General features: G+C 38.8%; 1 protein-coding gene across 1 annotated transcript in view; it reads right to left on the bottom strand.

The window, feature by feature from the left end:
* Positions 1–8323: 8323 nt before the first annotated feature.
* LOC113227314 (translation initiation factor IF-2-like) overlaps positions 8324–17861 on the bottom strand; it is a 10151-nt gene continuing 613 nt past the window's right edge. The window contains exons 3-5 of the mRNA XM_026460201.1: positions 17662–17861; positions 12952–13086; positions 8324–8635 (exon numbers count right to left, since the gene is read on the bottom strand). Coding sequence (XP_026315986.1) covers positions 8324–8635; positions 12952–13086; positions 17662–17861 — 647 coding nt within the window. The remainder of the gene's footprint in view (positions 8636–12951; positions 13087–17661) is intronic.

Raw genomic sequence — 17861 nt, 5'->3', positions numbered from 1 at the left:
GGATACTGACACAAAGAGATAGGGAAAGATTAGAAGCTTTTGAGATGTGGTGTTGGAGGAGGATGAAGGGTATAAGTTGAATGGAAAAGAAAAGAACGATCCTGAATAGAGTATAGTATAGACGCGGGAAAATGATTGGACATTTGATACGACACGACAACCTCTTTAAGACCATTTTGGAGGGAAAGATAGAGGGGAAGAGCTAGGCGCAGTTACATAGACCAAATAAAGGAAAAGGCCGGTGTCGTGTCGTATAAGGAGGTCAAGGAGCTGGCTTGTAGGAGAGAGGTGAAATCTAACACGATCGTCACTTAGAGGATCGCTGGCCAGCACAACTCCTACCTCCGGCAAACTTGCGTCAAGCAAGCAGTTTCGAATTGACGATATAAGTGAACATTTTTAGTTTCGTTAAAACTTTTTAATCACCTACCCCTTGAAATACTAGATCTCAAAACTTATAGATGCGACTCGCATTTGATTATATTTTTTTCGATAATGAATTGAGATTTGACCTCACTATTGGAACCTGTCAAAACGGCCATCATAGCGTGCCGGTACCGTATGTTATTTCCGCTTTACACGGCTAGCCTACAGTAATGTTTAAACAAAGAGTTTTACAATAAGAACATAACAATTTTGTATTTCAATAAAACAGAATAATTCAGATATTATTTAGGAATGAAATTCGATCTCGTTCTGACCACCGCGAGCACGTTTGCAGTCAAACAATCGATCTATTGAAGAGGAAGTCGTTAATCAAGTAATCTCGCTAAATGGTCCGGTTGAATGACCACCTCGCTCATGCGATTTGACGCCGGTGGGTTACTTTTTATGGGGTTACGTTAAGTCGTTGGTTTATGCCAAGCGAACAACGTTAAATTGGCTCACGAACAATATCAAACGCGACATTGCCAACGTTTTGGCCGATATGTGTGGAAGAATGGTGGAAAATTGGCTCCAAAGAATTGAACGCTGCAAGCTATTTCGCAGCTCTTCAAACTTTTTAGATATCTGCAAAAGACACCACATACTTCCCATTGAATCGCGGCGTAAAATAGCAGACAAACTGTTTCATTAAGATTACCACCAATATCGTCGATTGCCCCGAGCTTCTGTCTGAGATTCACTTAAGTCGCTAAGTTAAGTTCACCTGTCGCTTTACAAAATTACAAACGGAATTCATTTATATGGCGTGCGAGCAATAATTTTAACAAAGTTTCTTTAGTTATTGTATTTGTCAGTAAAGAACTGTTTTTGCTTATAATTATTTAATATAGTTTCTATTCCACTGTGATACAAGCCGTTTGTACCCTCAAATATAAAATAAAAATAAATAAACGTGCTCTCGGTGGTCATATGAGCGAGATCGAATTTCATTCTTTGAGCGACTCACGGCGATTTTTAGCATCAATGCAAACGCACGACTGCATCGATACCAACGCGCGATTGCATCGCTACTCTTAGAATTTATAGGCGATTGCAATCGCGCATTTGCATCGATGCAATCGCCTATAAATCGCAAGTGTAACGTTGCAATCGCGCATTTGCATCGATGCAATTTATTTAATTATTTAAAGGACGATCAACAGCTTAAAATTAAATTAAATTATTATAACAATAACTGACAGCCAATTAAAGTTCCGCACAAATAAAAACATAATAAGGAATCTGGTTGCACAATTCACCTAACTTATATAAAACATTAAAAAAAAGAAAAACCACAGGAGCCTCACTAAGAGTCAAAGAAGCGTTCACTCAGTGCTCTCAATGCCGAAATCACACTCTCATTGAAAAGGTCAAGATCAAAAGTACCTATTACAAAAAATGTTAAAATTATTGCTTACAATCGCCTATAAATCGCAAGCGTAGCGATGCAGTCGCTCGTTTGCATCGATGCAAACGCCTATAAATTATTATCACAAATATCACTTAGGGTTCCCTGTAAATCCTTGAGAAACAATTCTCCTTTGGTTCTACCCCCGGCCCGTACTAATTATAGGGAAAACAAGTTTTTGTGGAGTGGAATCAATAATTTTAACATTCTATGTACTTTCTTTGATCCGGATCTTTTCAATACGAGTGTGATTTCGGCGAGGAGAACACTGATTGGGCATTTATTTGATTCACAGTGAGGCTTGTAACTACGGTTGTAGTTCTATGGTTTACGTATTAAGTTATGTCAAAATTAGATCATTTATTCGATAGATAAAATAAATTTACACTTGAAAACGTCACATTTAAGCTCGTTCACTACGCTGACCTCCCTGAGAAGAACGAGCAAGAAACTCTAGGGATTGCTCTTTTCAAATAAACTTAAATGCTACGGAATACACTTTGAATCAAATTTGTGTGGATTCTGGAGCCGTGTCGTCTTTCCATACATCTTTATCTAACACGTAGTCTTCAATTTTGTAATATAACTTCAATTTTAATTTTAAAATATATATTTCTCTTGCTCCGGAATCTTATTGTAAAAACGTATACAGTTCCCCATAAAAGAGTCGTTTATCTTGGTTAAACGAAATCGTGGTACCATGACTTTGGACTTAGTTCTGAGATTAATATTATGGATATCTTCTTTCTTATTGAAATTATGTATATTTTTACGGGCATATAAAATGTTATGTTTACAGCGATAGGTTAGTTAAATTGTGCATTCTTATATTATGTTTCTATTTGTGAGGATCTGTAATTGGCTCTCAGTTGTTACCATTTAGTTTTAAGCTGTTGGTTTTCCTTTAAGATTGCAAAAATAACCGCGTGTAACCACTCTTAAATGTAACATGTACATTGCACTTTCTGTGTTTTATCGAAATTGTCATGTCCCTATTGAAAAACCCGATGTTAATTCTCTATCGCGATTTCAAGTAAATTGTTGCTTGTATTATTATTTCATCATCAGTTCGGACCTTGTCGCTTATCATCTACGAAATAAGTTCATTTAGCTATAAATATACGTTCTTTAAATACAAGCAGGTCATCAACTAATATCATATCAACTACATTTCACCTTCGACTCTTCCATCTTATAAATCTGTTCCGTCAAGACTTTCTGGTAAATTTTCTTCATCAATTTTAATTTATTGCCGTCCATGTGTCTGTTCTTTCTTTGAAGCCCCATCTTCCATGCACATATAAATTCAAGTAATCATATTTGAATCCCACATCAGCATATCTGTGAATCTTTTGGATCTCAGTATTGTAGCCAATTTTTTCCTATTTATTTACATTCTTTGTAACCTTTTTATTTAAGCTCGAAATCTGTAGTTATACATCTTTATTCTATCATTGCTTACCAGCTGAGCCTTCATGATATACTTATTATTGAACACCATACCATACATTCCGCTACGCAAGTCATATCACCAATGGTCAGAAATAGGTGTTCCACGTAAAGTAGTAGCGATATAGTTGTTAAAACCGCCAAATATTAATTATTCGGATTTCCAGAAATGGTTTTACTGCATCGTAGGACAAAACTACTGATCTAATTGGATTTTAAAGTAATTCTAATGGAGCCATTTAAAAACGATAGATAACTAACCTTTTACCAAAACAGAGAATAATAATGTAACGAGAATGGTCACTCTCCGCCTCTCCTTAGCTTTTGATGCCGCATAATGGCGGTCACATTGATGGAACTTAAGAAAAAAATAATAATTTAAAACCTTAGAATAATAACGCATAGAATGATAGTTTCATATCAAACGAACTGTCACAAGTGAGGCAAAAATCAAATTCATGTAGGCTAGTTTTAGTAGTAGGTCAATTTTCGGTTTTAGTGAATATTTATATAAAAATACAAGTTGAAACGCGTTACTGCCTTGTGGAATGTGATGTTAGTATCTATTTTATGTTTGTCTTACGTATTTTTACACTCATTTACCGCACATTTCGTCATTTTTAGCTAAAATTCTTGATCTGTTCGCGGTGCAAGTTGACCTTGAGCACTAAAGGCCCGCCCGCTCGTGTAGGCCCTTTGGGCGCGCTTCAATTTGCCTCACTTAGAGTGTGCGGACTAGGTTTCTATGCGTTATTATTCTAAGTTTAAAACTTTATTTACGAGTGGAATTTTAGGACATTTACAAACGTGATTGCGCCCTAAAAATATTTTATTTAAATTCAAAAACACAAAAACAGCGAACAGATGTTCATAAATTCGAACCACTAGCAGAAATGTCGTATTTTAAAACGAAAATTTTCACATTAGATTATTTCAATACTTTTTATTAAAAATACTGGTGATCGCTTAAACAAGTCGAAACAGAAATCCGGAATTCCAAAAAAGTATTTTTTTATTTTCTATTTTTTTTTATAACATCAAGTAGCGCGCGTGATGGTAAGCTACACGCCTGTCCATAACAGTTACAGTGCCACTCAGAGCTTTAAATCGCAAAGATCCAAGGTGCACCACCACTACGCCCGTCACCCTGAGACATAAGTCGACAAGTCCCATGTGCCTGTAATTTCACCAGCACCCTTACCCTTCAAAATCGGAACACAGTAATGCTGACATTACTGCTCTACTGCTGCTGATATTAATTAATTCATATTCAGTGATTTTAACAACTCTATGCCGCTTTTTGTAGCTTTATCTCATACATGTATCTATATACAAATATGGAACACCATTTTCCGACCATTGCATATCACATAACACACACACATTTCATAATGATTTTTCGACCATCGACTATGCGGTTCAGCAGATGAGTCTAATACCGACATTCCTCTGAAACAATTACTGTCAAATAACTAATATTCGACCAAATTAAAATACGATGTCAAGTATAAAGCTTCATTCGCATCATGCGTCTTTTAATCAAGTCGCGGAGTATTACATATTTGACAGTATTTGTTCCGGACGCATGACGGACGGAGAACGGGACTACACTGGTACCGAATGGACAGAGACGGGCAGTGGGTTGAAACTCAATCAACCCGTCCGGGTTTTAACCGAGTTTTTACCGATCACAAACTCGAATTTATTTTTTCCGAAACAACGTTTGTTCGAATTTTCATTACCCCGAAAACCGAATTATAACGAAGCCGTTGTTCTTTCACGATATGTTGGATGTTTCTCGAAAAGTACAATTTGGGGCGATTCAAGGCTAGAGTGAATAGACATTTTTAGGCAAACGCGTCCCATTGTCGGGCAAATCGTCGCTTAACATCAGGTAAGATTGTGGCCAAGAGTATGTCTATTACATATTTAAAAAAATGTATAGAATTACATCAAATTCCGTGTTCATCGTTTCTGCCGGGACCTATCAGAAGTATGAAATGACATTTTCCAGAATAACGTTTGGTCGAATTTTCATAACCTCGAAAGTAATTTTGATAATTTTTTTTTGTTAATTGCCGTTTCTCAACTCCATTCCTTTGCCGTACGCAGCAGAAAGTATATAAAGGACATAAGAATGTAGTGACCCGGACCTTCTAGTCAACCGAAAGAGGAACGGTGAGGGTAGAACTAAATTGAAAAGTATCTGCGCACAGTCCCCGCAATATATCCGATAGAAAACCGACAAGCAGGCTACTTTTCTGCGACAATCGAGATTTTGTAGCTTCCGGCTCCACAAGAGAATTGTTGTTAATAAGTCTCTTTGCTTTTCACCGAGTCCAAGGCAGCTAACTGGTAATGGGCAAAGGTGGCAGCAGTACTCCATACACGATTGAACTTGTGCTTTATACAGATTTAAAAGCTGTTCAGTTGTGAAGTACCGCCTGACCTTGTAAAGTATGCCTAGTTTTTCGGCAGCAGTTTTTGGCAAGCACTCGATGTATCACCCAAAGTTGAGGTTGGACGATAAGTCCAGACCAAGTAGCTCAAGTGGTCCCCTATCGGCACGGATACATCTCGGAAAGTTGGAGTAAGGTGTAGAGGGAAAAACGACATTACAAATTTCAATGCAAAATACCTTTTTGTGTGTTGCCATTGATCACATATGGATCAGAAACGTCGTCCCTCACTATGGGCCCCGTAAGAAGGCTCAAGGTTACTCAGCGGGCAATGGAGAGCAACACTCGGTATTTCCCTACGTGATAAACTCAGAAATGAGGAAATCCGTAGGAGAACTAAGGTAACCGATATAGCTCGGCTGAAGTGGCAGTGGGCGGGGCACATAGCCAGGAGAACCGATGGCCGTTGGGGCGGAAAGCTTCTTCAATGGCGACCGCGCACCGGACGACGCTTAGTGTGTAGGCCCCCCACCAGGTGGACCGACGATCTGGTGGAGGTCGCGAGAGGCCGATGGACACGGGCAGCGCAGGACCGATCGTCGTGGAGGTGTTGGAAGAGATCTATGCCCAACAGTGGGCGTCGTATGGCTGAATGATGATGATATTACATTTTTTTTTTACGAAAATGAGGCAACTCCACACAATGTCCACCTTAAAAAGCTGTGGAGTCTCACTATTAAGTGATGCACATTGCGATTCGATTTTTCATATCGATTAATTGCAATGCGATTTTCGAGCGAATTATTTCCATAGAATCAATTAGAACAAAACTCGATATCGATATAACACCTATTTAGTTGTAATTACTTTTACTCTCGATGGGTCACATCTCTGTCTACGGATGCAAAATCCGTTACTGTTGCACTGGAGTACAATATGATGTCCAAAGAAATCAAAGATGCGGTCACCGGTTGCGGATGCGTTCACAACATGCGGTTTAGCTTTGACACCTAAAGAGATGAGAGGAATTATCATGAGATCAAAAATTTATGTGAACTCACTTCCCCCGATCCGTGCAGTTACCTCAGGAACCGACTCGGTTAAGTGATACGTCTGTAGATTATCTTATCACACTTATCCATTGTGGTAAACAACGCCTCCTCAACTCATCATCATGCATCAGTCTCTTCCTACGTGCCCGTTTATTCTAGATACTTTTAATCCGACCTGGTTTAAGGGCATCCTCAAGCTGACAGAGATACGACGAAGTCTAGATTTCACCACATTTATCATCTATCCACATTCTATAAGTTGTCCCTTCAATCTACTTACATCATTCCATATCTGAACATAATTTTTGTAATGATTATTAATAAAAATATTGAACGCATAGAAAAACTTTTTTAAGCCGACGCGACGTGACGTGAACCCACGACCATACTGCACCGTAGCTATACTCTTACCAACTGAGCTACGGGTCAAGTTATCGAGTTGTCGAAATTCTCCTGTTTTTGTTAAAGATCCTTGTACTGGATTTTACGGCATTCTGGACCAATAGTGACATCTATTGATTTTAGAACGTTCTTCACCGCAGCCAAGAAAGTGTTTCTGTGTGTTGAACTTTGTATTAATAATCGTAATAAAAACTAGTGGAGTTATTTCAAAAAAATCTCAATAATATATTTTTTTGTATTTACAATTATACAAACAAATAAAACTTCTCTAAAATAATTCCACCGTAGATTTATAAGAACAATGGCAAAATCATAGTTAACAGAATTCGCTAGCGTCTTCAAATGTCGTAATTAAAAGTTTGAATAAAATAAATTCATTACATTTTTCAAATTCTAATAGCGGCCTATCTGAGCCTGGAAATAAAATCATATTTAAAAGAAACTCTAATGACTAATTAGTATGTAACAGGACTGATATATCTACAACTGTCAGTTTCTTAGTTTCTTAACGTTGAACGACGTCTAGCCGCTAAAAATAAAATTTCAGTACTTCCGTATGGACATGGTCCACATTAAGTTAATTCACGTAATGTCAAATTTCGGCCGATTTGTAATAAAATAAGAGATTAACTACTTAATTACAAAAATATTGTAGATAATTCCTTCTCCAAATGCCACCCGAGAAAATGGTAAAACTGACAGAAAAGTTCCCAAAAACAGGGATAGATGGCACTTTTCACTAAACAATAATTTGCGTCCGAGTTACAAGTGCAATAGTCTGTGGTATGTATTAATTAACTCAGTCTTTTGTTATGGCTTACCTTCATGCCTACAACTACCATGTGACCATACCAGTATACAAAATAATTTCCTCTTAACTATTGACACGTCACAAGCCCGCGGCACCGTTTTGCTTCTATAAACTCTGTTTAAGGCTTCTGTATATTATTTTGATATAATAATACACCGAATATATTTTATTCAATTACGTGACACATAACCTCCAAAACTTCAAACTGGAATATCTTTCATTCCAGATTTCTCGGAATAGTAAACCCCGAACAAAATTTGTTCAGGAATTTCCACTATATATTTTAACATATTTTTCTTCAACAGACGCATATAAATTATGTCAACAAAAATTTATATGGGAGTTTGCCATTGTTCTTTCGCATTAAAACAATTATTCACAAAGTCACGTTGTCTTCACCACTCCCACCATCAAAGCCCCCATCTTCAAAGCCCCCATCATCATCGCCCCCATCATCATAGCCTCCATCATCATAGCCTCCATCATCATAGCCTCCATCATCATAGCCCCCATCATCACTGTCGTCCATAGCGTTGTGGCCATCATCATCAATCCCGATCTGATCTTCATCACCAGTATAAAGGCGATCAGGATCTTCTTCAACAACATTTGCGTCTTGGTCTAAAATACGATCGGGGTCATCGTCGGAGTGTTCGTCGGGCTGTTCGTCGGGTGAGCCTTGTTGATTCTAAAATGTTTTCGTTATTTGTTGTAAATTATGACATGGAGTGACTGGACGATAAACAAGGTTGCGAACAGATTGACTGCTGTTTGAATGCGTGAAGTCGTAATCAAATTCATACGGCCGAGATCGCGACTGCATGCAGTCTCGAAATCTAATGGGTTTCTGAGCGAGAAGATGAACCCGATTCCTACTCAACTAAATCAACTTATGTTCCGATTAGAAATGTCAAAATTTTCCGATCGGCCAGTTGTGAATCGCAATTATGCGCCTCGACTCGGAAAAGACGCAGTTTCCGATCGGGAGAGGCCATCGAAATCAAGCAGCTGAGGGGAACTATCACTTCGCCCTGAGACATAAAGGAGACAAGTCCCGTGTGCTTGTACTTTCAGCACACGCTTACTTGACGGCTGAAATGGGTATAAATTAATTGTTAAATTTTTATTCATAATTTTAAAGTAACTGGATCGGATGGACAACCTAGGTACCGCTGAAGCGATGAAGTCCCGAAAAGGAGAAAGCTCACAACCAGACGGTCAAGACGTATTTGAGAGTCGTATAGAAAGCTCAAAACCACAAGGCCAAGACGTATTTGGTTACTGCGCCACCGAAGAAGTTTTAGTAGCAGTCGAGCACCTTGTGAAATAGTTCGTCCAGGGAAGTACTGCCACCTGACCTATTTCTGCCGCCAAGCGGTAATGTGAGCATTACTGCGTTCCGGTTTTGAAGGTTAAGGGTGCGTTTCCACCAGAGATTTGCGAGGTAGCTAGGCGGTGTGCGTGGAAATATCCACCTTTTATCGATTACTTAATTTCACTAGCGGAGCAAAGTATTTGTGCATACAAAAAAAGATGTGTGCGAGGAATGCGAGTCATGCGAGCGAGGAATATGTGAAAGGTAGGCGAGCGAGATCGCCGTAGCCTCCGCTCACCCCACTACACCGCACCCCACCCGCGCACAGCTTTGGAGGAACACCATTTCACAACGCCGCTGCATATCCTCGCAGAGCCTAACTACCTCGTAAATTTTTTATGGATCCGCAGCCTGAGAGTGCTGGTGAAATTACAGGCACATGGAACTTGTCAACTTGTCTCAGGATGGGTTACCTATGAGTAGTCCGAAATGACATTTTCCAGAAATAACGTTTGGTCGAAATTTCATAACCTCGAAAGTAATTTTGAGAGGAAAATCTTTTTTTCTTTTAAACCAAACTTAAACCTTTTTCTTTTCTTTTTTTGACGGGGGGAAATCTTTATAGATACTAGATAGAGCCCAGGGAGACTCAGGGGTAATGTGAGGCCCCCCCGAAGGGGTTCCCGCCTTGTCGTGGCGGGGGGGCTCTAGTAGCTGTGGTCGATTTCATCCCGCGGTGAAGCTAAGAGGAACCCACGGGGCCGGCCGATGGAGATAGGCTGGCCCGAGGAGGAGGGCTCGTCTGGTCAGCGGGACCGCGCGGATGCGCGTTGGGAGGAGGGTCGCGGGGGGAGAGACGTGTCGGTGTGTCATTGCCGCTCGTTCTGTCCTCCGCGAGGGGAGACACCGATGTGTCCCTTCTCGGGGAGGGGCTGCGCAGGGCGCGGCCAGCCGCTGGTGGGGGCGCGGACGAATGTAACAGCGTACCCGTACCCCAAAAGCAGCGCAGAGGAGGAATACTCCAGGGGTTTAGTGCGGTCGGGCTGCTCCCCTTCAGGGTCCAGCCCAGTCCCACATAACCCCGGCTCTGCCCCCGCGAGGCCGAGGTATCTGTAAGCAGACTCCCCGGATCAACAAAAAAAAAGGCGTTATGTGGGGACTCTCCCTCCAGGCTAAAGGGCCTACGCCACTAAAACCCAACCTAACCTAACCGTGTCTTTGCGATGAACATTCAACACATCCTGAAAGAACAACTATTTCGTTATAATTCGGTTTTCGGTGTAATGAAAATTCGAACAAACGTTATTTCGGACAAAAAAATTTCGACTTTGTGATAGGTTACCCCTTCAGATCAATGGACAGGCGTGTCGCTTACAACCAGGCGCACAACTTGTTCGCCCCATCACTTTGTATGATAAAAATAGTCGTGTTCGATGCGACATTGATTCGCATTTTGTTTTTAGTCAATAAACGCGTTAAAGACGAAAACCGCTGATAAACAACGGATGTCTATTCAGTACATCTCTATAAAATTCTACGACATTATTATGTAACTAAACGCTGCAAATGTACCTACTTCGCGTGCCGAATGTAAGCTATAAACGCGTAAGCCGAATTTAAATTACGAAACTTAATTTTATGACACTAATTTAGCGTATAATTTGACGTGTAAGCATCTAATTTTATAACGCATGCATTAAGAAGGAGCATGCCAAAAAATTTTTGACGTTGGCTCCGCCCACATTTGTGAGACAAATATATGCCTGAAATTCCCGTGACATGCGACAGGAGATGTTGAATTTTGCGCATTAAAAGTACCAAATTCGTTTTAGCGGAATAACTCTAAAAGTAAAGGGATTATAAAAAATTCCGTAATGACAGTTCTCGATCATGCATAAATATAATTAATTATCTAATTTTTGTCCTAATAACCTGTAGCATTTCGAGGATGAATCGAAAAAATGTGAAAATTAGAGGTCATTCCGTGATTTGTATCTATCGAGGAAACTTTATTGTTTTATGTTTCTGATTAGTGTCTATGCTTGAATATATTGTGTAGTTACTCATACAATATTTTATTTTTAACTTTAAAGTGGATATACCCCTCTAAAATCAAATCGAAGATTATGAATTTTTCCTCTGCTCCCTCTTAATGTTATAAAAAAAAATAGTGTCGTAGGTCGCGCGAAACTTTTGATAAAATTTTTGGTAAAACTAGTGACATGCAATTAATTTCATTGTGTAAATCATACAATGTGTAAATGCAATGCGAAACTAGGGTAGTTTGAAGCTTCAGTTTTACTGATAATGCTTCTCGACAAGTTGTATCTTTGTGGGAGACTTTATTTAATAAAAAAATTAACGTTGTTTATTCATTCGAAAACAATTTTTACAGCTATGAGTGTTTCATTTTCTAGTTCAGATATTAGCTTCGATGCACCAACAGGCTTTCTTGATAACCATTTGCATCCACCAACGTTGTCGTTTTCAAGACATTCTTTTGTTTATTTTATACAGTAACATGTGTGTAACAACATTTTGTGCGTTGCAAAAAATGTACATGTGTGTGTATTGAAATTAGTTTCGTGAAATCAATTTGGAAATGCATGAAGTACGTTTCGTACCCAATGTAAATTCGGCATTAGTTGCCTCGGCATCAGTCTAGAACGCGAAACATGCCTAATTGTGCCATCAGAAACCGCAAAAACGCCACAGCTGTGAGAAGATAAACAAACAGAGACGTTTCCTTCCACATCTATGTAATTTTGTAATCAGAATAAGCAAAATTTATTAAAACAAATATGTAAACGAGTGTATGCCGCATGTTCGTAATACATTGCGGCTTTTACTTGGTGCGGTACACTTGTGATCTTTCCTTGGTAGGCTATGAATGCTGAATGCAGTGTTGTGAAACGGCCGTTTCGTGTTTTTGGTCAAGTTTTTACGATTAGTGATGTTCACTTGTTTCACCAGTTCTCGATTCTGGTCTGATTTAGGAAACAAAGGCATGATCATTCTTAAGACCTTGGAAGATGTTATAAAAATATTCTATAATGGTTGTTTGTTTTTTAGGTTTCCGGAGCATCTTTTTTTTGAAACACGTATTAAATAAAGGAATTAATTATCTTATTCTGGTATTATTTTACTATATTATATATACTCCCGGACACATAATTCGACTCCCCTGCTTTTTCAATATTAAATGCTTAGCTTAAACAATGCTTGATTGATCAAGAACTATTATGCAGCTTTGAAACTAGCATACTAAACATAATTTCCATAAGTCCCTATTGAAAGTTTGAATTTAAAATATCGGAGAAAACTTTTTCTTCCAAAAAAACTAAAAACTATATTTTTATATAAAATTTGATTAGGATAAAAAAGCAAGGTGGTTCGAACTGTGTCCGGGAATGTATTTCACGGCTTCCTATAATCAACAAATACTTGAAAAACCATTACTCTAAGTACGTTCTACGTCCTCGCCTTGGATTTAGTCAATCGCTTTGGCGGTTTCCCTGGACAGGACAAGACAGCCTGGTTAAATTTTCCATTTACGAAGTTACCTTTTTTAAATTAACTTTCGCACATAAATTCCAAAAAACTCAGAGATGCGAGCTTGTCCAAATCCATATGGCCTCTGCTTCAGAAGCGGTTAACGACATATTGGTATAATCTCAATATCAACATACAAGTTCATCGTGCCAATGTCGGCCTAACATCGTGCCTCCGGCGAGACCAGCAAGGCCACCAGCGGCGAGGCCGGCAGCACCGATGCCAGCGGCTGCACCCGGCGAGATACCATGGCTTCGTGGTCCGCCGCGAACCTGCAAAACACATATCCATATGAAGCTAAAGACATATAAAACTTTTGGTTACGTTCAAGAAGAAAACGCGAATTGTTGCGACGCGATTTTAAGTGGCAAGGCATCTCGAAAGAATCTTCGACAATCGTCGAACGTACCGAATGTTTTTGTTAAAGTATACTCTAGCCAAATCGATGTAGAATGTTTAATAACAAGGCAACCAAAGATGCATAGGAAAAGAACATTTTTTTTCAATGCTCATTATTAAGGCTTGCTCTGCCCACGCCCACCTCTCGTAATTGGAATTTAAACAGGTAAGTAGGTAATTGGGTTAAGTAGAATACTTACCTGGTCAATTATTATAAAGTTTACAAAATACTTGATACTAATTACTATATTTGATATTAATTTACTACATATTGTATCATCCAGCATCTATTTCCGATACTGAACTTGAATTACCACCAGAACTCGAATGTTTACGATCACTCCCTTTAAATCAAAAAGTCACTAGGGATGACACAGTTTTGCAAATAATTAATTACTGGTCATTTTTATATCATTTTCAGGTGATTTGAAACATTTGTTGAATAATATTCATTATAAACAAGACTTCAAGATTTAGCATTATCCATAATCTAATTGAATTGGGGGAACTGTGAAAGAATCTGAGATGAAAACCCTAAAAATCATATGGTTTTGTTTGTTGACATTTATTTTACTTCGAATTTGGCTAGAGTATAGGTAGCGACATGGATCGTAAAAAGAGTATTGCACTACTGTTATTGACAAGAAAGTGAAAGGGTTGTAACCCTAACTAGCTGTGACCAGGTTCAAGGCAATGAAACGGGAAACTTTCGGTCCACAAAATATATTAAAAGAAGTAAAATAAAACGAAAGGGCCCTAAATGGGCCGAGTAACTGAATTACAGATATAGGTACATGAAGGCTGTAGACTGTTATAGATTATTACACATGATTTAGCTTATTTAATGACGATTATAAACGTAGTAACGAATCAAAATTAGCGATTATATATGATGGAATTTGAAACAGCTCCGACTGTTGTGGCGGTCGAGTACGAAAACAAAATGAGAAAGCGAAGGAAGATGGAACAATTCAAATTTAAATGCAAGTAAAATAAAAATGATAGGATACAAGTGGAGAGAGGCGATACAAAAAGGTGAGACGACGGTGTAAGGAGGTCACACCGTGACAAAAGTATAGGAAACAAACACAACGACGATTAACATTGCAGGAAAGCGCGGCGCGGAGCAATTCGCAAGTTTTTGCGATGAGTCGTGCGAGCTTGTAGATGTTTGCGATGCGATGTGTTCCGACCCTCAGTGTGCGTGTCCACGCTAAGAAAAATCGCCGGGTCTATGCAAGAATTCGTGTCGTTTCTACACATGAACTGTGTACAATACCTCGACGCCGGACAAGAAAGAAATCTTGTCTACCGCCAACAATGTCAGTAAACGAACAAAATGCGCGTGGACGAGTGTTGCTTAATAGTCGACATATAAAACAACATATTACTTCCCACAGTCGGTAGTAAAACGACTGCTACCTGGAAGACTAACAATGCATCAAAACATTTTACCCTACACACGTCTCTATCATTTCGAACACGAATCTATTCGAATCGAAACATTGACTTACAATTATATGGACGTCGGGTCCGCGCTAAAAAGTGTCCGCACTTGTAAGGCGCTAAAATCGTATACAGAGCGCCAAACTCCGCTTTAGTCTTCATTTGTTCGACTGACAGCGCGATACTGCGATGACATTACAATTTAAATTTCGAATAGGTTGACTTGGGACATTTTTTTCGTGGTTTTTGTATTAGACCCGTCGTCCATTTATTTGTAAGTCAATGACTGTAAAAGATAATTCCGTATTTAAAAAATTCGTATTGACAAATAATTTTCATTCCAATTGACACGTTGGAAGTCGTAGCGAAATACAACCCGCCATCTATAATTGCGTGCCGATTCATAAATAAATTTTATGAATCGACACGCCCCGGGAGGACCCTTCAACATACTGTTACTTCCTACCAAACACAGATTTAAAAACTGTCAGACAGTGCAAGAATAACGTGATGAATGTATTATATTTTGTGAAAATTCATAGAACAAAGTGATGTTTAATTTATTATTTAAAACTTTACATCTACCAATACAGTTATAACCAATGCGGTAATGTGAAAATTCATATCTAGATGTCTTACATTAAATCCATAATAAAAAAAATAAAAAAAATAATGAACTACTCCCATTGACTTACAATTATATGGACGTCGGGTCCGCGCTAAAAAGTGTCCGAACTTATAGGGCGTTAAAATCGTATACAGAGCGTCATTCACGCTTTAGTCTTCGTTTGTTCGACTGACAGCGAAGCAAGCAAAATTAGACAGTACTGCGATGACATTACGATTTAAATTCAACGTTTTAACTTTTTCATATTCCTTTACATGTCAGTACGTTTAAATAGGTTGACTTGGGACATTTTTTTCGTGGTGTTTGTATTAGACCCGTCGTCCATTTATTTGTAAGTCAATGACTACTCCTTGTTTTTTTACTTTACGTGTTATCCTTGTGAATTCAAGCAGAGTACATGAAAATAAGTCCGTTCTGTCTGCAACATCACAAAGCTCTTGTGAGCGGGGCCTTCTGGTGAGCCAGCAGCCTGATATTAATCAGGCTGCGTGGCACTGCCAACAACCACGGTTTTCGTCGCCTCCTTGCGTGATCATTCGGCACGCATAAAGACACCCTTTCTAGTATACTATTGAAAGAGCGCTACTGGTGCTGGTGGAGTTCTGTAGACTGTTCAGCAGGATTGTAATGTAACCAGCAGAGTGTAGCAGTCTCGACTGCCTCCACACGTTTAAAGTTCAAAATTCAAAAGGGTAAAGAACTAGTGGTAATAAAACCAGTTATATAAGTATTTATTCCGGTTTTAACAATATTTATGATCTTTAAAATGTTTATCGCACAAGAGATTTTTAGTAACTGGTAAAAAGATTATCTCAGTACAGAGTACTAAAAAAACCGACCTCAAAAGTACGTGGAATTACGTCTATTTGCTAAGTTTTATTGAAATATCACCTAGTTCGTCACTATACAGGACTTGACACTGGAGATAATAAAAATCGGTTCTCACTACTCAAAGTATATCGAGAGAAAAACGCGATGAATTGGAGAAATAGCAAAATCAACCATTAAAGTAATTGCTCCTAAATTAAAGTTAGGCGCTATTTATAAAAATGAATCTTCATGGGTGAACAGCCACCCTTCGAGGTGGATGCTTTTCTTCAAAATGAAATTGGACCCCTATGGAAGTACCCTATTTCCAACAAAAAAAGAATCATGAAAATCGGTTCACAAACACCGGAGTTATCGCGTAACATACATACAAAAAAAAGAACATACAGACGAATTGAGAACCTCCTCCTTTTTTGAAGTCGGTTAAAAAATAAGAAGAGAAGACGTGTTCGCTGCCGCGATCGGATATTAATTTAAATACGAGTGGAACAGGAACCGGAGAAAGGCGATAAAATGGTGGGAAGACGATGTACGGAGATCACACCGTCACACTATGGTTAAAAATTGACCCTCTTAGTAGTTTAAAAATAATTTAAGCTAATGCGAAGTTTCGACGTACTTCTAGTCTATTATAACCAACCATGCCGAGTACAAACAAACTTGGATACACGAGTGGATAAAAGGGGTAAACACCATTATATTCTTGCATATAAATGTCGTGTAAATTTATTTTGAATCGCTCTAACATAATTTTGTACTTCGCTTAATGAGGCGACCAGATTACTGCATTGCGTTCCAGGTGGCTCCTTGTTAGTAATATAGTACTGCGAGGTTGTTAAAGTATTTTAAAACTAACCTTGTAAACACAACACAATTGAGCTTCGAGCTTATTCAATTCGTCCGTGTAATATCTTTCTACAATTGCAATAAAAAAATGCTTTTCTATACAATCTTGATTGTGCGCCAAATCATTGTACAGAGAAGTCCTTTTTTTAATACAATATATTCTTTATTTACATTGCAAATGTTGCTCTTAATGAATATGGTAGCTGGAGCATCCGAAAGAACCACGAACTGAAGAACTTCGTGTCTGATATTAACACACTGAGGTGGAACGAGTTGAAATTAACAAACAACAATACGACAAACTATGTTATTAACGGTAATACCGTCAAATAGGTATTTGGCAATTAATGGAAACAGTAATTTTGACAGTTAGAAAGACAGAAAATCCAGTACACTGGGCTGATGTTCTCAAATAATATAAAGGTAAGATGGTCAAAAGTGTGACAAATAATTAGTAGAAGCAGTGATTTGTAGAGTTGGAATGACAATATATCGATACCACTCGGATGGCTTTCGAAGAGGTTTAAACTACAACACTGAGCTGGAAAGGCAAAATATCGATGCTTGTGGACTCCTTCACCGTACGCGGTTAGCCGGCGGAATTAATAACCGTGTACCGCCTGAATGGGCGTAACTTTTCTACAAACGTCGTAATTAAACCACCGGTATTAGAAAAAGGGACGTGTATGCGGATTCTAACCCTAATTCTGGTGGATCCGTATGAATGTCCTGGTGGTGGTGGTCTGTTTGGATAATATCCGGGTCCTGGTGGTCCTGGCATATATCCGGGTCCTGGTGGTCCTGGCATATATCCGGGTCCTGGTGGTCCTGGCATATATCCGGGTCCTGGTATATATCCGGGTGCTGGTACTGCTGGTACATATCCGGGTGCTGGTACTG

The sequence above is a fragment of the Hyposmocoma kahamanoa genome, unplaced genomic scaffold (genome assembly GCF_003589595.1).
Source record: "Hyposmocoma kahamanoa isolate Upper Pololo Valley unplaced genomic scaffold, ASM358959v1 209, whole genome shotgun sequence".
Taxonomy (NCBI): domain Eukaryota; kingdom Metazoa; phylum Arthropoda; class Insecta; order Lepidoptera; family Cosmopterigidae; genus Hyposmocoma; species Hyposmocoma kahamanoa.
Note: the sequence above shows the minus strand (reverse complement) of the source record. Positions and strands in the feature narration are given on the sequence as shown.